Consider the following 22,330-nt stretch of genomic DNA (forward strand, 5'->3'; position numbering starts at 1 on the left):
AGTTACACTGAGGCTTTTGATGCTATTAATAAATTTCCATCATTAATGTAAGGGGGAGCCATTATTAAAATCATTTATCCCACTAGGTGTTAGTACTGGTTGTGTACTTGTTACATGAGCATTACAACAGCGTTAAAGGCCACAAATAAAGTGGCACTCAGAATTTGTTGTTTCCATGCTTTAAAGTCTTATCCAGGTTGCTCTAGCTGTTTAGACCCAAGTTCTCTCAAGTCTATAATATGAATAAACTCCCTTTTGCCTATTTCATAGGGAGGCTTTGAAGATAAAAACAAACCTTTATAACTGGAACACTTTGTCAATCACAATATTTTTTAAAAATAAAGGCATTTTGAAAATTATTAAAGAATAAGAATATAAAGTTACATCATCATTTGCAGAGGAAAAAAATCCTGTTGCCAAATAAATATATGTATGTCCTCCCTGCAGGGAAGGGCAAAAATGTATGACTCTTGCCACACCCTCTAGCTCTTCCAAAGACTAATGACAGCATGTATACATATTTTTCTACTAAATTTTTCTTTGGGAAGGGCTAGTAATATCAGTTACTGACATAAACTTGTAGTTTCGAAAATATTTTATCAATGTTTACTTTATTTTTCACCCTAGCTGTCTAAACGTCTACATGCATTCAAAATTTACCGTGAAAATGTCAAGATGCCTTACATTTTATATTCAAGTACACGTTACTTTAGCAATTCATCAACAAACAGTGAAGACTTTGACTTAAGTTTACCATAGTGGGCACTCACACCAGAGAAGTCACTATTCACCCATTTGGAAACTGCTTTTCCTAAGTAGACTCTAAGAGTATGAAGTTCTATGTAATAGCATTTATTGTCTTGTTACACGGTTTCACTGTAGATTAGTTGTGTGGTCCTGAAATACTTAGTTTGTCCATCATTTTCCCATGTAAAATCATAATTTTCCAAATAATAATGTAAAATTACATACATGACTTACCAGCCTAAATATTCATACAAATTAGTTCCTGGATTTATTAAATGCTTACATCAGACTGCTCTTGGTGGATCCTTCCGATTCTTGCTCCCTCTTCTTCTAGTTGACGCATAGGTGCTTCTATTTCTGCCATTGCCAGGTCATATATGGCTTTCTGTTTCACAAGTTCCTGCCTCTCCAGTAGCTGCGCTTCATGAATGGAATACAGGTTTTTCTGCCAGCAAAGATTTTAAATAATTCATTGAGTTATTAATTACCTAACCATTTACTGAGCCCCTATTCAGTGTCAGGCAGTAACCTTTGTTGTTATTTGAAAATCTAATACTAAACACTACAGTAAAAAGCAATGGGTACAAATATAGTATGTTTAAACAGCAAACAGTATATTAAAGGGCAGCTACTATTAGAAGAAATGAGAGAAAAGTTTTAATAGACAATAAAAATCAAACAATCTTACAAGTATTGGAGCACAATAAGTTAACACCACATCTTGGAATATATGCAAGTCCTGCTATCTTGGACCAAATAAAAGCAAGGAACATGAAGTTAATAGCAAAATATTAAGCAAAAAGGGCTGGGAAGACTATGGCATTATAAAGCATATATGTAGAAAAATAAATTAGAAAATCTGGTATTTTCAAACATACAGAAACAGAGAAATACTGCTGCTATGTTTGCAAATGCCAAACTTCCTAACAGAAAAAAAAAAAAATCACAAAATTTGGGTTTGCTTCAAAGAGGACCAGAGCTGCAGATAATCCCAAATAACACTCTTGTGAACTGTTTCAACTCTTAATTTTATTTTTCTTTTAATAGTAATGCTGGTTTCAAATACGCATGTATTTCTGACATGGAGGCATTTTAGAAACATGCCATAGATCATAAAACCAAACTGGGTTCCAAAGGATATGCAAGCAGTAGACAAAGATTAAAAAATTAAAGTTGATTTTGCTAGTTTACATGCTTTAGTTTTAAAATCTTTATATAGAAATATCACAGCATATTTTTCTTTCAGGGTTAAATAAAGAAATTCAAGTGAAAGACACTAAAAGTAAAGAAAATATGACATCATCACAAAGCCAACTAACGAGTTAGACACTTAGGAATAAGATCTCACTGCCCTTTTACTAGACTGGCAGAAATTCCCATTAAGCCACAAAATGAGATATGTGTATTAGAGGTCAGTTTCTTTATGCATGATCAGACACTGCTAGTTGTACACAGAGGGCAACTGTCATCAGCTAAGGAGAGAAAACTGCTGGCTTGCAAACCAAGTAGTGACAAGATGCCTCATTATGGGCAAACTTAAAATGCTAAGTAAAATGCAAATTAAAGAAAGAATAAAATATTGAAACCAAATTAGTATTACCTGAATCATCATTCCAGTAGCCACTTTACCTCGAGTGAATTTTTTCAAGAATTCTTCTCTACCCTGTATGTTAGCACATTTTTAAAACAGGAGTTTTATTCAGACTATCAAAATACATTCTTGAGGACAATTGCTAATACAAGATACATTTTACTTATGTTGTAATAAAGTACAAATATTCATTATAATTTGAGTATTATAAAATTAAAAACACACCTGATGTTATTTGAGGCAAAGTAATCAAGTGGTATATAACACCAGGTTTACAAAATTTCAATTCCATTCAGTTTATACTTTATACTCCTGAACTCAAAAAATCAAAGTAATCTGAAAGTAAAAACTAGACAGTCATCAATTTCTTTTTTAAAAAACCTATCAGTTTATTTTTGATATTACTTTCCAGAATCAACATATTGAACCTTGAAAACAAAATAGATACATTCAAGTGTGTGAAGTCTGCAAAATGTGATGGGACTCCATTTGCCTACAAAAATCTTTTTTTTTTTTTAAATTAAATCATGCCTTAAAAGCCAGTGAGCAAAAAAAAAAAAAAAAAAAAAATCTAAAAATCATCTTCTCTCTTTACCTGCATACATTGTCTTAAATTGTTTATAATAGTGCTTTAAATTATCACGCAAACAAGAATTTGAAGTAATTCATAAAGTTCCTTTGCCTTAGAATTACATCTTGGAGTTCCTGATTTGAGAAAGCAGTTGGCTTGAATTTAACCTGTCCTCCATATTCAGAAGTGATGTATAGCTTTGCAAAGAGGAATAATGCAGATTCAGAGATGTCTCTAATATCCCTACTTCATTACTGAATTCCCCATCCTATCCCAGGGCCTATAGAGACAATATAAAGAAACATGCCTATAGGTCTCTCCTCCAACCCTTCCTGTACTTGGCATAGCAACTCATCAAAATTATGCTCCCCTAAAGTAAAGGAAAAATTCCAAAGAAGGAAACATAAAGGTGATAAGTAAAGTAATAACTTTAATGTATCAGTTTGCCTAAGGATATGCCTACACATAAAACCAATTTATACAATGATATATTTTGATAATTTAAAAGAAATTAGAGGCCCCTTTTAACATGATAGCAGACACAGTGCAGTTTTATCAATTTGTTAAATATTTAATAAAAATGGAACAAAATTTAAAATTCCTTTATAGGCTAAAGAAAAGTATATCATATTTCAAAGTACAGTGCTACATTTGATCTTTATCTAAAACTATTAATAATTGAAAAATGAGTGTGTGTGTATTTGTGCATATGTTGTGCTTCTGTATGTTGGAGAGAGGGTGGTGAATGGTGTGAAGCTGAAGAAATAAACAACTATCAGATCATGCAGAATCTTTTAGGTACATTAAGAAAAGTAGTGAGAGATGTTAATCAAAGTATGTGTTCTAGAAAAATCACTCTGGCTGCAATATGGATTGATCAGTTTGTGTTTCTTTAATATTTACCCATATATTCATTCTTTGAAGTTTTTTTAATCATCAACTCGTGAGAGAGAAATCCATTGTTGAAATTACTTCAAGACTCTTAACTTAGATAAATTAATGTACAAAAAGGACTTATGGATGTAAGGCTAAAAATTTCTGTAGGCAGTGTATGAAAAATTATAATAAAGTAGACAAGGAGTCTGAAACTGCAAGATTAAAACAATTGTATTCTTTGAAAAGGAAAAAAAGTGCATTTGAGATATGTGTTATCTATACAAAACCTGTAACCAATGGACAAATCTGTGCTCTTCATAGTGAAAACATCTAGAACTTCTCTCTAGCAACTCACAGAACTTTTTCCAAGCTCTGTCTTCTGCTCTGCTCCCAGACCTCTGTGACCCAGACAGCAGGGTCAAATGATCAGTCACCAGGACAGAGAGTATTTGTCACTGATTGCGCTTGCCAACGTCATACTTACACCAGACACAAGGCCACAGAGAGGGTTTCCAGGCAGATGCTCAAGGCCTTCCCATGGTGCTATACTCTTTAGTTAAAATATGATTCGGCCATCAAGGCTCTGGCAAAATGCCCAGAAGCTGGACACTTCCTAGGAGAACTATCGAGTTACTAAGATTTCAAAACACCATAGAGTACAGGAATAACTGATGTAAGGAGAGCTCTGCTCAAAGGTCTTAGGCCATAGGGTGTAACATCTGGGTGAGGAACTGCTTTGTTTTCACATCCTATTGTCATAGGCAGTGTTCCCTCTAAAATTGACTCTGGAGTAGAGTTTAGTGTGCAGGGTACTGATTAAGGAGCACACTTAGGATCAACTCCTGTGAACTGCAGAGGAATGAAGCAGGATCGAGCAGAGCAATAGGATGAGGTGAGATAACAGTCCCAACAACTACCTCTGCCAACCCCACGGGGAGCCATGGAGCAAGAACAGACCTTCAGTTTTTACCCAGGTTGCCCCAAGATAGCAAGGCTATCCTCTCATATTTATTGATACTTGGACGTGAGCTGCCCCAGAAAGGGGAGTGACTTTAAGCAAAATGACTTAACTGATTCCTGAACGGGAATCAGAGCAATTTCATCCACCAAACAGTATAAACGCCATGGGTCCCCTCAATGAAACAACCATTTGTATTCCTAATAATATTGATGGCTAAAATATATTATATGCCCACTGTGTAAAATTATCTTGTTTTAACTTCATAACAAAGTCTATAAAATAACAATTATCATCCCTTTTGTATCTAGAAAAACTGAGACAGCTTACGTAAATTGCCCAAACACACAAAGCCGGCAGGTGATGAAACCAGGATGCTAATTTATACAATTTGACTGAGAACACCTCAGTGACACCTAGATTTTAGGACCCTTCAAAGGGATAGGTGTATTTAGCGTACAGACTCCTGACTCTCATGGACCCCTCTCCTTGCAGGGCCTCCCTTACTATGAAGCTTTCCAAGCAACTGAGATACCTCTGAAGTCTGTAACTCAACCACTCAGCCAAGAGATTGAAGACCAGAACTGAGACTTTGGGTGAAAGAGATGCCATTCTGCTAGTGATGCCATACAGGGGTCTGAAATGGAATCTTCTGGAAAAGTTATTAGCTCTGGGGAGATGTTGCCTTTGAATTATGCAACATGAATTATGTAGCTGCTGATAGCAGAACCAGGAATAAATGAGTACAAATTACCAGCAGGTAGAATTAACACAAGAACTAGAGTGTGGTCTGCTCAGTGAAATACTGATTGCACCATCATTGAAAATGTTCAGAAAGAGAAGCTGGAGAATGACAGAGAGCTACTGTAGTTGTTAAAAAAAAAGTTTTCCTGATTTAATAATATGGATACCACTTTTAAGAATTTGCTGTACCCCAAGCACTTTACCAGAATGTTTTATAAGTACAGGCAGCCTTTGCTTTTTGTAAAGTTCCATGTTAACTGAAACCTATGCATATTGGGACTATACAAAATGAGGATAAACTCAGATAGACACACATTTTAGTTAACACAGTGCTGTGCAGAAGAAGAGCTGCCTGTGTATACACAGGTGCTCCTCATCTTACAATGAGGTTATGTTTGGTAACTTCATCCTAAATTAAAAATATCATAAGTCAAAATAATCAATACACTTAACCTATTGAACATCATAGCTGAGCCTAGCCTACCTCAGACATGGTCAGAACATTTACATTAGCCTATGGGCAAAATCATCTATAGTAAAGTCTATTTTATAATAAAGGGTTGAATGTCTCATGTAATTTCTTGAATACTATACTGAGAATAAAAATCAGAATAGTTTTATGGGTACTTGAAGTACAGTTTATACTGAATGTCTATAGCTTTTGCACCATCTTAAAGTCAAAAAATCATAATTCAAACTCTTATAAGTTGGGGACCATCTGTATGTGTGTGTGTGTGTGTGTGCATGTAAGTTCATCATTTAGTGAATCATTTAGTCAATATTTAGTGAAAATGCTGTTATCCACTTTCTAAACTGAGGTCATTGATGTCATGGAATTTGTCACATGACTATTCGTCAAACAGGTATTAGGACCCAGGATTCCATGACACTATAGCTTGGACACATTCTACAGCACAATACAGTAATAGCAGGTCCTCGAATAACATAATTTCATTCAATGTCATTTTGTTATAACGTTGATGAGGGGAAAAAAGTCAATTCTCCACCAGGCCACAGTCTGTGTGGAATTTGCACACAGCTTGTGCCAGTTCTTTGTTTCTGCGTGGGTTTTCTCCGGGTACTCTGGTTTCCTTCCACATCCCAAAGATGTGCATGTTAGGTTTACTGGAGAGTGTACATGGTCCCAGTGTGATTGAGTGCGGGGGTGCGTGCGAGTGCACCCAGCGATGGGACGGCAACCTGACCGTGGCTGGTTCCTCCCTGGTGCCCTGAGCTGCCGAGAGAAGCCACCCACGACCCTGAACTGGAATAATTGGGTAAATAATTATCTTACTTATTTTTATAACTTTCTTAAGTATATGTATAGCTCACATTTATTTCAATATTTATTACTGGAAAAGTTTTGAGTCTTCATTTAGAAGTTTGCTGGTGTTTTTGTGACCAGAAATGTGCCATAGGAACCTGGCTCTTGCTTACATCAATCAGCCTATGGTCAAATTGGTTTCACTTAAAGTCCCAGTTTCCAAGAACGTACTGACAAAGTCAAGTGAGACTTACTGTAAGCTCCCTCCTCTATCTCAGCTTCCAGTACTGTGTCTGTTGCATAATATTTGCTGAATGAATGATTTATTGAACAAATGGATTTATGATTTGCTTTTGGTCTCTAGGTTGGAGAATTAAACTGTAAAAGTTTCAGGTTCTTTCAAACTCAAATATATCCTTTTTAAAAATAATCTCTTTATATAATGAGAAACTCAGGGCTCATTATAATGTCAGCATCATGTAGATTTTCATTCATAAATAGCATCTTGAGGATGGATGGCACAAGAAGGCCTATGAGATGTTTTTCCTGAGATGTGGGGAAATGAGAGAGGTGGTAGGAAAAGCAGGGAGGTTGGTTCTGATTTAGGATTGTATGCAACAGTTCTAAAAGTGTAAGTACCTGAATAAAAACTGAAGGAAGACTTCCTCCTCCAGAAACATGGCCTAAGGCCCAGCTTGTGCCAGGCCTTTGAGTTCTTCAAGTTGCCAATTCATTAAAGGGAATGAAAGCCCAGGAAAATTGCCACTTCACACCTATTCCAATAATGGATTCAACTAAGAATCTCTAATAGATACTTAGACCATAATCTGAAAATTTTCTGGAAAAAATAGTTGCATATTCTTAAATTATTTCTTAATTGATTATTTTGGTTAATTACAATGGGGAAATGGAGAAATCTGTTGGCCACAACTTTAACCAAATGACCAAACTTAACATCACTTACAAGGAGACAAACGTATATCATGTGCTTTTTGATATAGTGTTATAATATTATAACTATTATAATTATTTCATATTTCTCCCAAAAGTGTTTAACCTGAATGTAATCATGAATAAACAAAAACAGAAATCCATATTGAGAGAAATTCTGCAAAATAAGTGTCCTGGACTCTTAAAAATGTGTCAATGTAATAAAGAACTAAATTTTTTTTAAATATAGGAGACTCTTTAAGATTAAAGGGGACTCAAAAGTTATAACAGACAAATGCAATGCATGGTGCTCAGTTACATATACCAACCCACTAAATTAGAAAAATTTGCTTGCAGATTATACATTTGTGCCTGTTATCTAATTATTGCCTCTTTGCTCCAAATCCACTGTTTTAAGAGGGTACCTCTTCCACGCATACTCCTTCTTTGGGTACTTTCTCTCCACCCTCCAGGCAGTGGCTGCTGCCTACATGTGCTATTTCTGTATTCTTTAGAGCAGGGGTTGGCAAACTTTCTCTAGAAAGGGCTAAATAGTAAATATTTTAAGCTTCGCAGGCCATAAGGTGTCTCTGTCATAACTACTCAATTATGGTTTAGGAGAAAATGAAAGAGACACCAAAAGATCACTTTGAAGAGCTTAGAAGCAGCCTGGGGCAAAGGGAGTGACAGCATCTCAGCTATTGGAAAGAGCTCACTTTAAATCACCTTTGACCTGCAGCCTGGTTTTAGCAGTCACTAACCAGAAGGTGGCAGCAGAGAGCTATTCTGCTCAAAGAGACTTCTGTACCAGGACAAAAAGCTGAACGGGAGAGAATGGATGGAGCAAAGCTAGGAGCCCGGAAACCCATGTTCTAAGGGGAAAGAGGAGTAAACACTTAATAGAAACAGATCTAAGCTCAGAATCAAAGAAATAGCATCAGTTTGCTCCCCAGTGACAGAGGGGCACTAAGAAGAAAGTTAGAGAACTCATTATATAAGGTTTGAGATCACGAAAGGAAGACACTTAAAAAATTAAACTCTTAAGGCAGAATTTGAGATTTGTTCAAATAACTGTGGGCTGGGCTAAATTGGTGTGACAGGGTAACTCTGGCTGTGCATTGCTAGCACACTATTTGGTGGCCGGGACTCTAAGAGGAAATACAGGTTGAAGCCCAACTTGATTCTATCGAAAAATAGCACACAACACTATTTTATCTTTTTTTTTTTTTTTATGAGGGTATATGTGGATGTGGGGGAGAGGGGGACTGTAGGATGTTTTAAAATTACAAAAAATTAAATTAAATTAAATTAAAATATTCTGAAACTCTAAATGCACAGATTTGCCTTGTGACTTTTTGGTGTAATTTCTTTTTTAGGTCCTGTGTTTAAAGTTGTTATCTTTGCTAGAGTTAGTCTAATAAGATCTTTCTTAGCACTGAAAAAGCAGAAGTCCCATTAATTTTTAAAATGTCCCTATTGAATGAATTTGCAATTATCCTTGTACTCATATACATAACCACTGTTGTATCGTTGAGAAATTTGTGTATTTAAATTTTCCTACTAGATATTACAACTATACATTCATGGTTTCCACACTTATTGAATATCTACTTTGTTCTAAGCACTGTTCTGGTACTGGGAAGTAGCAGTGTATATAAAATAGACAATCACTGTTGCCCTCGTGGACTGTGTTTTCTTGTGGTTGTTATACATTTAATTAATTAGAAACATCTTTAAACATACATATTTGTTGGGTTTCTTCATCTTTGTTATCTGGTTATTTTTTTAAAGTCATACTTTTATTTTTATTTCAGCATATTATGAGGGTACAAATGTTTAGGTTATGTGCATTGCCTTTGCCCCACCTGAGTCAGAGCTTCAAGCTTGTCCATCCCTCAAAGGGTGCACACAGCACCCATCACATGTGTATATACCCATCCCTTCCTTCCCCCTCCCATCTGCCCAACACCCAATGAATGTTATTACTATATGTGCACTTAAGTGTTGATCAGTTAAAACTAATTTGATGGTGAGTACATGTGATGCTTGTTTTTCCATTCTTGTGGTACTTCACTTAGTAGAATGGGCTCCAGCTCTATCCGGGATAATACAAGAGGTGCTAGATTATCCTTCATTTTTTGTGGGTGAGTAGAACTCCATGGTATACCTATGCCACATTTTATTAATCCACTCATGTATTGATGGACTTAGGTTGTTTCCACATCTTTGCAATTGTGAATTGCGCTGCTATAAACATTCCAGTGCAGATGTCTTTTTTATAAAAAGTCTTTTTTTTTTCCTTTAGGTAGATATCCAGTAATGGGATTGCTGTATCAAATGGTAGTTCTACTTTTAGTTCTTTGAGATATCTCCATACTACTTTCCATAGAGGTTTCACTAGTTTGCAGTCCCACCAGTAGTGTATGAGTGTTCCTATCTCTCTGTATGCATGCCAACATTTGTTGTTTTGGGACTTTTTGATAAAAACCATTCTTACTGGAGTTAAGTGATATCTCATTGTGGTTTTGATTTACATTTCCCTGATGATTAGAGATGTTGAGCATTTTTTCATATGTTTGTTGGCCATTAGTCTGTCTCCCTTTGAAAAGTTTCTGTTCCTGTTCTTTGCCCACTTATGGTTAGAGTTGTTTGATTTTTTTCTTGCTGATTTTCCTGAGTTCTATATAGATTCTAGTTATCAGCCCTTTATCAGATGTGGAACATGTGAATATGTTCTCCCATTCTGTATGTTGTCTGTTTGCTCTCCTGATAGTTTCCTTGGCTGTGCAGAAGCTTTTTAATTTGATTAAGTCCCATTTATTTATTTTTGTTGTTGCTGTGATTGCCTTTGGGGTCTTCTTCATAAATTCTTTGCCTAGGCCAATGTCTATAAGAGTTTTTCCAACATTTTCGTCTAGAATTCTTATAGTTTCTTTTCTCTTATTTCTCTGTTCTATCTCTGGGACTGACTTACTTAACTGAAAGCTGTTATCTTCAATCCCTGAGATTCTTTCTTCTGTTCGATCTACCCTGTTCTTGAGGCTTTCCACTGTGTTTTGTAATTAATGAATAAATTTTTCTTTTTTTTTTTTTTTTTTTTGAGACAGAGTGTCACTTTGTTGCCCGGGCTAGAGTGAGTGCCATGGCATCAGCCTAGCTCACAGCAACCTCAGACTCCTGGGCTTAAGCGATCCTACTGCCTCAGCCTCCCTAGTAGCTGGGACTACAGGCATGAGCCACCATGCCCGGCTAATTTTTTTGTATATATATTTTTAGTTGGCCAGATAATTTCTTTCTATTTTTAGTAGAGACGGGGTCTCACTCTTGCTCAGGCTGGTCTCGAACTCCTGACCTCGAGCGATCCACCCGCCTCGGCCTCCCAGAGCTAGGATTACAGGCGTGAGCCACCGTGCCCGGCCTGAATAAATTTTTCATTTCTAGAAGTTCTATTTGATTTTTCTTTAATATTTCTATTTCTTTAGTGAATTTTCCTGGATTTTTTTTTTGTCATTTCTTTGTGTTGGTTATCCATTTTTTCTTATATATCATTGAGTTTTCTTACGATCCATGTTTAAAATTCTTCTTCTGTCATTTTAGTGTTCTGAATTTGGTTAATGTCCATTGCTAGAGAGCTAGTGTTCCTCTTTGGGGGGGTGTGCTTTCCGTTTGATTCTTCATACTTCCAGAGTTCTTTCGCTGATTCCTTCCCATCTGGATCAGCTGTTGCTTCTTACTTTTAGATTTTTGTTTGGATAATGACACACACTGTTTAGTCTCTGAGCCAGTAGGTGGTGTTTGTGGGCAAGATTCGACCACATCCTGTATGAGGAGTCAGTAGATGCAGTAAAAGGGTGTGCAGAATGACCTCCCTGTCAGTAGGTGGCGCTTGCTGGAAGGAGCAGGCTGCAATGTTGTTTTGGGGTCCTATAACCAGCTCTTGTTCCTCTGGAGAGGCACTCTAGTGCCTCAGGTGGTGGGTGGGGCCCTGGGACTTCCAGGTGTGTCCTTATTCTGCACCTCAGTGGGGGCAGGTCAGGGATTGAGTCTGGGCAGAGCTGGGTTGGGTGAGCCTGTCCTCAAGCTCCACAAATGCTGTTAGCAGGGGTCAAAGGTCTGTTCTCTACCTCTGGGCAAAGCTGCCAGGAGGGGCTGAAATGGCCCCACTCAGCTGAAAAGTCTACATTTGGCGGGTGGAGGGGCTGTCTGAGACCTACAGTCTGGAGCAAGCCTCACTCCTTTCCACCTTCCTCTATTCAGGTCTAGCAGGCATAACCTGAAGCCAGCAGATCTCCCCTGACTGTGATGCAGGCCAGGAGGTTCCCTGCCCAGGATCACAGTCTGAGCTGGGAGCATGGCCCTCCCGTGGGAGGAGGGTTGCCCCTCAAGCACACTGATCTGCCCCTGAGGGTGCACACACAGCTCTGTAGGCTCCCATTCACAAATATCCCTTCTGTGCACCTGGGCAATGCCCCAGGATCAATCCCTTACACTACCAGGGAGAAAAATGCTGGTCTCAAGTCACCCACAGGGCGCCCAAGCTGGATCAATGTCTCTCCACCTTGGGATTTGCCCTGCTCTCCTGGAGTCACCTAGCAAGCAGCACCTGGCAGGGCTGGCTAGTAAGGAGTTTACAGTACAGTCTGTGTACCCCTCAGTCTGCTGTAGGGCCCCAAAAAGAAAGGTCCCATTCCCTGAAGATGCCTCCAGATGGTGGCTAAATTGTCTCTCTCTGTGGCAGCCGTGGGGAGGGAGGGGAAAGGGTCGGGGTCATGACGCAATATGGGGCCTGCTGATTGGCTGGGGTCTGTGGGGTGGGAGGTGCCCTGTCCACAAGAGGCTAACCACTCACTGGTGGCAGCTGTCTCTGGGCTAGTGTTAGCAGTTCTCTCAACTGCTCAGGAGCCCAGCAACAGTCCAAGATGCAAGGGAGGGGCAATTTAACTGCTCCACCTACCCTTGTCGCTGCTCTTCAAGCCTCTCAGTGGCCTTTCTCCTTCCAATTATCCTCCACAACTTCCCATGGAGTCTCCCGTACTTTCAGGCACCCTTCCTTCCGACCCTCATCCGATCCATGTTTGTCTGCCTGTTTATTTTTTTTCACTTTCTTCCAAAATCTATCTTTCTTGCAGAGACACTCTGGCTGGCGGCTTTTTGTCATCCGCCATCTTGCCCCTCCCTGCTTAAAGATCTAAAGTCACACTTTTAGAAATAATGTTACTGAATTACAGACTATAAATGTTAGGTTCTTTACATATAGTGATGAATTACTTTCTAGAAAAGTTCTAATTTACACTGAGTTGGATACTTCAGCACATATAAGTTACTATATCAATATACCATTATTGAATTTTAGTTTTCACATATGTAAAATTCTTTTCCATAATTGCTAGAAGTAAAGAAGATAATGCATGTAAAGTCATTTACTCAAGGCATCACTCATGTTAAGCACTCAACAAATAACTATCATTACTTTAAAATGTTGTTTAGGATCTACATGTTCATCATACTTATCAGGAGACAGATTTAAGATTAGAATGTTTAGGTCAGCTGTTAAAGATTTTTTTTTTTTTAATCCTGAACAGCAAAGGTAGCCCCATGCTATGGAGTATTTTTTACACTGTTCATCTCTAATACTTTTGAGACTATATTATCAGTCAGGCTCTAAGTTAAATGTTTTATATATAATATTATCTACTTATTACCCAGAGGTACTGTGTAGGTATTGTTATATTCATTTAGGACATGAGAAACCTAGGATAATAAAAGTTAAGTATATTTTCAATATTCTCAGAGCAAATAATTAGCAGAACCAGGATTCAAATCAAAGAAACATCTGCCTCTAGAGTTCACACTCTTTCAACTGAACCACATTTCCCTTGGAAAAGGGAGAAGAAAAGTAGAAAAAGGGTTCAGAGAACTAAATGGAAATACTAAAGAGTCAATTTACCACCTATTTTTTGGCAAGCAAAGCTCAGAGTCTGGAGAATGGAGAAGGAAATTATGTTCCCATATGATATTTACAGCAGGTCAAATAAAATTTTATGTCCTCAAACATTTTGTACTCTCAAGATTCATAATATTCAATGCTTTGTTTCTATCATATTTTGGGGTTTATTTACTCCCTCAAATATGTGTCATGAAAATGAACTTCTCTGGTGCTTGATCAAGGGGTTACCCAGCAGCCATTTGAAGGATTTAAATCCTATCATATCTTCACACTATTTCTGCTTTTCTTGCATCTGCCTTTGCTTTTCCCCAGCAACCATTTCCCACTAATATAGATAGATGCTCCCCATATTACAGGTAATACCTTCCTGTCTGCTCAGTTTTGGCAAAGTATGCTGCTTCTAAATGGAGTAGAAAAGCATCTTATTAAATTAGAAACCAATGAAACAAAAGCAAAAAGATACAAGATCAAAGTTATAAATATGGAACATAGAGAAATAAAAAAGAGTGATTATGCTAAAAATGCATAGCATAAGTAAATCTGAGCTTCTGGCTGCTTAAATCAGAAGGAAATAAGAAAGTTTAGCGAATACCTTATTATTAACAAAAAAGAAATTATAATTTTGTCAAGAAAAATTAACTTTTTCTTAGTTCTAAAAATCTCAGGTAAATTAGTTGCATAGGTTTCTTTGACCATATTGACAATATGACTAGCTCTCATATTAGTTTGAAAATCCAAGTGGAAATGGTGAATTTTGGCCAATACTTTTTACCAACATTTATTAAAAGCCAAGGATGTAACATCAATTCATAATTCAATAAAGGCTACTGTACATGGGGCAAGAGTAACATGCTCTAGATATGAGTAGCCATAAGGTATGCATCCTTTAGAATAAAAATTAATGATTTCTTTTAGAATGTCCATATTGTGACCATTTTTAAATATTATCAATATTATCTGAAATTTCTGTTGACTGAACTAGAGATGCTCTAAATAGGCCTTTACTAGAAGAGATTATGCTGCCCTCCAAGAAAGGTTTTTAGAAGGTTTAGGACTTTGATTTTACCCAAAGGAAGGGCTGGTAAACCTTGTCTCAGAGGTGAACAAATAGTATTTGAAGGGGGAGCCAAGAATTTTCTCTAAAGAACAATTAGAGATTGGTTAAAATATTTGTAAAAGTACTCAAGGGAAGCCATAGACCTCTAAACTATAGTGAACAGAAACCTTCTAGGGACATAATATATTGTCTTTTCCTAAAATTAAAAATGACCCCCTAGTATGGTAATTTTGAAGTTTTGAGTTTGACTGAATCTTAATTTCTCAGACTATAAATCTAATATCTTACTGACTATACCAAGTCAAGCATTAGATGTTCTGGTCTCTAAACTCTACACAGTTGCCTAAAAGCCATACTAGTTTGGGAAAATCACTTTATCCCCAAAATGAATTGTTAATAACAATTGCACGATATTGCAAACATTAAGTTAATTAATACGTGTAAAGAGTCCAACATAAAATGGGCTTGCAAAAAACTCTTTCTACTTCATTCCTTCCTTTTTACAAGTTTCCACTTAGTTCTAGCACTCTGATTCTAATGTGGAATCTGCCCTTGAGCCACCCAAACCACTGTGTATCCTCTCCTGAGCAGGAGAAGTCCCTGAGCCACCAAGCAGCTAATGTGGCCCCAGGCCAGCAGAGGGGTTACCCACCAGCACACAGGGCCTGTTCTCACTTTTCCATCAGAATTCCATTACATTCAAGCAAAACATCCTACAAGACTATGCAGCTTACACAGAAGCCTTCCACTGGAGTGCTGAGAAGTACTTAACATCTGATGGAAGCTTTTGAAACTTTTTATTGCAATGTTACATTCTTTAGACAATTCTGGGTGGGATTTCTCTTCATTCTATCAACATCATAATTGAATATGTCTTATTTATTTATTTATTTATTTATTTATTTATTTATTTATTTATTTATTTCTTGCCCCAATTGGCTAATTTTATCCTGACCCTTGGCCAAACGTCTCTTTCATGAATAGATCAGTTGTTGAAATTGAAAGTATAGAAAAATGGGGACTCATCATCTCTAATAACTGGAAAATTTCAGAAATTTGTAGACATCCTTATTGTTCAGGATTGCTTCTATTCTAGGACTACTTAATATTTATCCAGCATTTTACTGATGCATTAACTTGAGAGAACGTAATTCATAAACTCTACCTCTAGGCCTTCAAAAGGTTATTTCTCAGAGCTACCCCAGAAATGATATTGCTGTAATTAATTTCTAGATGACATAGATTAGGACTAATTTCAGGCCAGGATCAACAAATATGGAAAGTTGCCTGCAAGGGAAATATGATGCCCAAATTTAGGGTATTAAATAGATGTTCATGAATCAGCCAGTGAAAGACAATAGGGTCATTACACAAGCAGAAACTACAAACTTGAATTACTATAAATTTGAATTATCTAAGGACAAGCCAGAAATAAATTTTAAATTCAGCACCAACTCTGACACAGATCTGCATGTTTACATTGTAGAAATTTAATGCCACATATATGCAGGCTCAGAGATGAGCAGGAATGATTAGCAATTGGGAATGGTTCCTAAGTGGAGCAATTTCTGTTGCTGCTTTTGAGTGATCTCTCAGCTTCCATAGGGTAGGGAAAGGACATGGTGAACACTTTCTTCAATTCAGTAAAATGGGGCCCACTTTCCAAGACCCTACAACAAACGGCAGGGAGCTGCTATTCATCACATTTAGGAATGGATTTGAGGCATGTGAGCAGTTATTTCTGCAGTAATGTGGTCTACAAGTTGTCTGGCACTCTGGAATCCAACAACTTGTAGGCCCGATATAGGTACTCCCTATTCTTATGCTACATAAGGTACAAGAGCATATCTCAGAATACCCTCTTCCTACCATAGAAAGAAATTATTATGTGTTGGACATATAGGATAAAGCTGAACTGAGCATCACACTCCTGGTGCTCCAGGTAGTTTATAGTGGATGATAAAAACAATAGCAAAAAGTAGAAACAAGTGTTGATTAGCTACATTGAGCCCTAATCCTCTTCTAGTCAAGCTGGGCCTCTGGAGAGAGGTGGTTTTCTTCCAATTTATCTGAAGTGATTTTTTGAAAAGACTATTAACCCTTAACTTAAAATCTAGCTATCAATATTAAATCAATAACACTCAGGAGTATTACTCTTTTTTTCTTCACAACTAAGAAGAACACAAAGATACATAACCTTGAATTTTCTTCTCACTTCTGCTACTTTAGTTTCCAATTCATCTGATTTATGTTTGGTTAGGTGGAAAATAGCACCGATGTGATAAGCCTCCTTATAGAGTTGTTTGAGAACATTGTCATTCACTGCCTTCCTTCTTGTGAAAGATTTGATTTCAGACTCAAACTGTGTTTTCTTCTTTACACTGGAAAAATAAAGCAAAAAGATTAATATGATTATTCCATGAGAGTATATATTGAGGCAAATATATTTAAAATAGTGAAAAAGGAACAAGTTCATATTTTATGTTGCCCAAAATAGCTACATAATTAACTATAAGTTGACTATAAAACATATGTCCCAAGTCTCCATTTATTTTTCTGCTTCTCTGATTGGTCACCTTTAATTGTTAGGCTATTCCCAGTCTCAGAAGGATAAGAGCATTAGTAAGAAAGGCTTGGGGAGTCTGGATGCTTGGCTTTCAGAACATTCAAAATCCCTTCTACACTCCTTTCCGTATCTCTTTGTGACTTCCATAATGGTATTATTACTAGAGGAAAAGTCCTAAAGAGCCTAAACTAAAACCAAAGCATGCAGTAGAGCAAAGATTCTCAACCTCAATACTATTGACATTTGGCACCAGATAATTCTTTGTTGTAGGGTGGATGTCCTCTGCATTGTGAGATGTTTAGTAGTATCTCCAGCACTAGCCCAGTTGTGACAACCAAAAATGTTCCCAGACATTGCCAATTATCTCCTCCTGAAGGTGCAAAATCATCCCTATTGAGAACCACTTGACTAGAGCAATGTTTCTCAACCCTAGCTGCACATTACACTCACCTTCAAAGCATTTAATAAGACTTAGTGCTTTCAAAAATTCTGATGTAATTGATCTTGGATAAAGCTCCAGCATCACTATTTTTAAGCACCCCAGGTGATTCTAATTTGCAACCAGGAAGTGAAGTACCTATATTGACTAGAGCAGTACTTGTAAAGCTTGCATATGTGTAAGAATCACATGGAGAGCTTATTAAGTCACAGGTTCCCAGGCTTCACTCTCAGGATATGATTAAGTAGATGTAGGATGGGCCTGAGAATATGCTCTCAGTTATGTCGATGACACTTGGTTGCCGATCACACTTCACACAAGCAGCACTGCTCAAGAGGGTACAGTCGTAATGAATAGTGATGATTAACTCTTCTTTAACAGAACACAGAGAAGACTTAATTAATGTGGCCAAGTGAGCTGGTGATGAGCTGCATTGATCTCTCATTCTTGTCTATTCCAAAATAGGATGTAAGGGTAATGTAGAAACAAGAACAAACATATTTAAGGCATGCAGGAAGCACAGTTAGGCTCACAAATGAGGTAACCATCTCTGTGGAAAGAAATGTGATTGAAAATCAAAGCAATAGAGAAGAAGCAGCAGGAAACTGGCTGAAAGTGTTCTACCAGATGAATAACCAGTGCAAGGTTCACTGACTCATAGCAGGGCTTTGCATCAGCAGTGCTTGCTTGTGAAAGGACCAACTCACTGACTGGGAGTATAGGTTTGTAGAGAGCTAGGAGCTAGTGCATTGGGAAGAACTAATCCTGAGACCAATCCATGTACTATATTACCAATCACTTAATGTTACCCCCAATATTATCTTAAGATGATCTCTGGAAATCAGAAAAGATCACCATAAATGGTAGACTTTAAAGACTGGTGGATTGAGATCAAGCAGGGTCAGGTGGAAGCAATGATAAACCTTCAACTGGAAAGAGATGAACACAAAGATGTGTATGATAGGGTGGGTGTGTGTGTGTGTGTGTGTGTGTGTGTGTGCACGTGCTGCTTATTTAGAATGGAAGAACTTAAGAAAAAGACATAAGATACATTAAGAAATATTTTGTTTCCAAAGACCCGGCAATCAGAGCATGAATCCAATCCACTCTAGGTGATTATTAGTCTTATAAAACACTTTGACAAAGAACCTAAAATAAGCACATTTAAATTGCTTAAAAATATAAGTAAAGAAGTAACTACTACTATAAAAGAAAAAAACTGATACAGACCAGAAATGAAACAACAATTGGTAGATGTAGAAAACAGCAAATTATAAAATGGGAAGGAATAATGAAAATAGCTTTGAAATAGACCCAAAGAACTCCAAACTTACTGGGCTCAAAGAGAGTTTTAGATGATTAGGTAGGAATAAAGTACTAAGAAATTCACCCAAAAATTAGTACAATGTTGGGTGTGTGTGGCATGTTTGTGCCCATATAAAGTATATGTATACATGTGAGTCTATGGGTGTTTATGTTTGTGTACACATGAATGTTTGTGTACATATGAATATTTTTGTATGTGTCTATATATTTTATCTGTTTGTTTTGTGTATATGTGTGTTTATCTGTGTGTAGTATGTGCATTTATGTATAAGTGTGTAAGTGCATGTTTGTATATGTATGTGTTTTGTGGAGCATATGCACAGCCCATGCTTGAAGTGGAGTGGAGTAAGTATGTGTTAAGCAACATTCACTCTGATTTATAAAAAGAACAATGATGAGCAGATTTGTTGTGGGAAGGCTTGAGAAATTTCTAGACTTGAAGAAAAAATAGAATCACAGACCAGATAACAAAATGGGTTGTGAGTACTGAATATTACAAAAGTTTTGAAAAATAACTATAGCTAAAGATATTTTGATAAAACAGTAGAATATTAAAGATACAGAGAAAAGAGGGAAGAAGCCATGCACAAAAAAAGACATAAAAAATGATGCAATAGATGCCAGAAGAAAATGATTATTTTCAAAGCAAAGCGAAAATAAATGTCAAGCTAGAATTCCATACATTGCCAAACTATTATTCAAGATTGATGAGCAATATTGATGTAGGTTAAGAAAATTTACCACTTAAGCCCTCATTCAAATAACATGAAGTGGAGTGGAGTGGAGTGAATGTGTGTGTATGTGTGTGTGTTAAGTATCATTCCCTTTGATTTACAGAAAGAACAATAATGAGGAGAGTTGTAAAGACTAGAGAAATTAAAGGATAAAGACTAAATTAGAGACTAAAGAATCACTTCAGATGTATAGAAAGTGAACCAAAGGGGGAAACAAGGTATAAGAACAAAAATAAATGAGAACTATCAGAATACATATTAACACAAGCATCAATTGTGAAAAATTTATTATTTAAAGTGAAACTAAGGCACTAGGCAACTACAAAAAGTGGAATATGTGTAAAGATGTTCAATAGTAATTTTTGATATAATATGTGTAATTCTCAGGACGATAATAGAAAAATAAAATAACACCAGATTTTATTAGAAATGTGTATAATTATCTAAACATATTTCAAAATTAAATGGTATTACTCTTGGCTTGTATTACAAGCCTAATACACCTATCTAAAGCACACCTGTTAAAAACATCAGATTATATTTAAAAAACAAGATTCAGTGCTGCCTGCAAGATGAAAGACCTAGGACTAAAGCACTCAAAAAATGTGAAAATAAACATTGGTGCAGCAACATTAATATCATGAAATATAGTTTTATGTAAAAATCATGAAGAAAAAGAAGGTAAAAATAGATAATAAAAAATAATCCAACAAGAAATGAAATAATAATTTACTTCAATGTCTCTGACTATATGTTCTTAAAATATGTAAAGAAAAAATGCACCATTATAAGAAGCAATTAACAGATCAACTATCAGACTCCTATTAAAACATCATAGCACAGGAAACAGGATAGAGAAGAAGTACATGCAACAAAGTTATAGCCAAAACATCTTAAGTACTGAAAACCAACATGGCTCATCAAATTGTAAAGTCTCAGTGCTAAACTGGATAAATCAATCTCTCTCTCTCTCTCTCTCTCTCTCTCTCACATATACAACTCCCTCTCAACACACATACCCCTAGACACAGAATTGTGAAATTTCAGAACTCTGAAATAAGAAGAGAAAAATTCTAAAGTTCCCAGGCAGAAAAGACAGATTACGTGTAAAGAAATTGTACCTGAAATACCATCAGATGTCTTAACCAAGCAAAACTAAATGAAAGAAAACAATAAAAAAAAAATCTTCAAATTAATGAGACAAAATTGACCATGGATCCAGAATATGACACTCTGAGAAAAGCCTGGTTGGAACCGGTTGAATAGAGAATGAAATGTGAGTTCATGGAAACAGAAGTGTTGTTTTTTTTTTATAAGATTTGCTATAAAGAATAGAAGGACAGAGGTGGGATGCAAGACTAAGGTTTATTTTGTGTTTGCTTATTCTGTAACATGAGCAATATTATGCAACATTCGTATGCTATTAAAGAGAAATAATGATTCATGGGAAAGATTAAATAATTGTATTGTGTGCAAGTAAGCTGGTAACAGAAAGAGGTAATTCTCATTTGATTACATCCATACTCTCTTTGAAAAAGATGATTAGCTTAAAACGTGGGTGATGTGAGTATTAGGATTGTAGAGAGGGAGAAGATATGAAACAATCATCAAAAAAGCTGAATTGTCTAGAAATTTCTTGGCAGTGCTGAATATCACTTGAGATTTGTAGTCATAGAATTTAAATTCTACTCAGAAGCAAATTTATTGTAATGCTAATGAAGCTTAAGCACGAGGGCCTCTAGTTGGCCCCAGCCCCTTTCAAAAAGTCTTTTGAGTGTTCCTAGCAGTGTTTTCACATGGTCTTATGTTTTCATAAAGTTTGTAAAAATAAGATATTTTAACCATGATTGATTAAGACCATTCTCTTTCTATTATAATGTACCCTCTGCATAGTGGTATTCAAGTTAACTATGGGCATTTTGTATTCATAATACTGTATTCTTTTTCATAAATTGGCCACATATGCTATAACCTTTAGGGCCCACCAAACCAGGATCCACCCAGGTGAGATTAACTAGTACATTAATTAGACTAATTAGTGTTTTACTTTAGCTACATTCAGCTGCTAGGAAAAGTTCAATGATGTAAACTGCTGCTTTAATTCAGTGACAGGGCTTTTGAAGTCATAGAAACAGGTTTTGGATGTTATTTAAATAAGTGCTTATTTTGACCCAACATAACTAGGTTCTGTAAGAAAAGAAAGGACAAGAAATTGGGATGGCCAAATAGAGTAAGGATGATAGATTGGTCATCCTAGTGTCAAACAGTTGTTGGAGTGAGGGTACCAGTAGAGTGAGTAAGCTGGAAAGAAAGGTGTTAGCTATCAGAAAATGGATTCTTAAAATTGAGATCAGGAAGGGAGTCCATTCTTGGAAACGACAAAATCTAGAGTAAAACTATAAGGGAGGGTGGTTGGTGTGCATGGGAGAAAAGAATGTTAAAAATGAAGAGGTCTAAGAACTGAGAGTGCAAGTTCTTGCATGGACTGTATATACACCAAATTCACATTTCCATTGCCTCCACAGAGGTAGAACATAGGAACAGGAAGTGTGATTTATTTATAGTATTTTAATTCCTTTT

The 22,330-nt window shown here is 36.5% G+C and overlaps 1 protein-coding gene across 1 annotated transcript in view; it reads right to left on the reverse strand.

The window, feature by feature from the left end:
- Positions 1 to 22,330, reverse strand: part of CCDC178 (coiled-coil domain containing 178) — a 351,257-nt gene that overhangs the window by 225,748 nt on the left and 103,179 nt on the right. Inside the window, exons 13-15 of the mRNA XM_045527704.1 lie at positions 16,883 to 17,066; positions 2,348 to 2,410; positions 1,031 to 1,192 (exon numbers count right to left, since the gene is read on the reverse strand). Of these exons, the coding sequence (XP_045383660.1) occupies positions 1,031 to 1,192; positions 2,348 to 2,410; positions 16,883 to 17,066 (409 nt within the window). The remainder of the gene's footprint in view (positions 1 to 1,030; positions 1,193 to 2,347; positions 2,411 to 16,882; positions 17,067 to 22,330) is intronic.

This window comes from Lemur catta, chromosome 16 (assembly GCF_020740605.2).
Source record: "Lemur catta isolate mLemCat1 chromosome 16, mLemCat1.pri, whole genome shotgun sequence".
Taxonomy (NCBI): Eukaryota; Metazoa; Chordata; class Mammalia; order Primates; family Lemuridae; genus Lemur; species Lemur catta.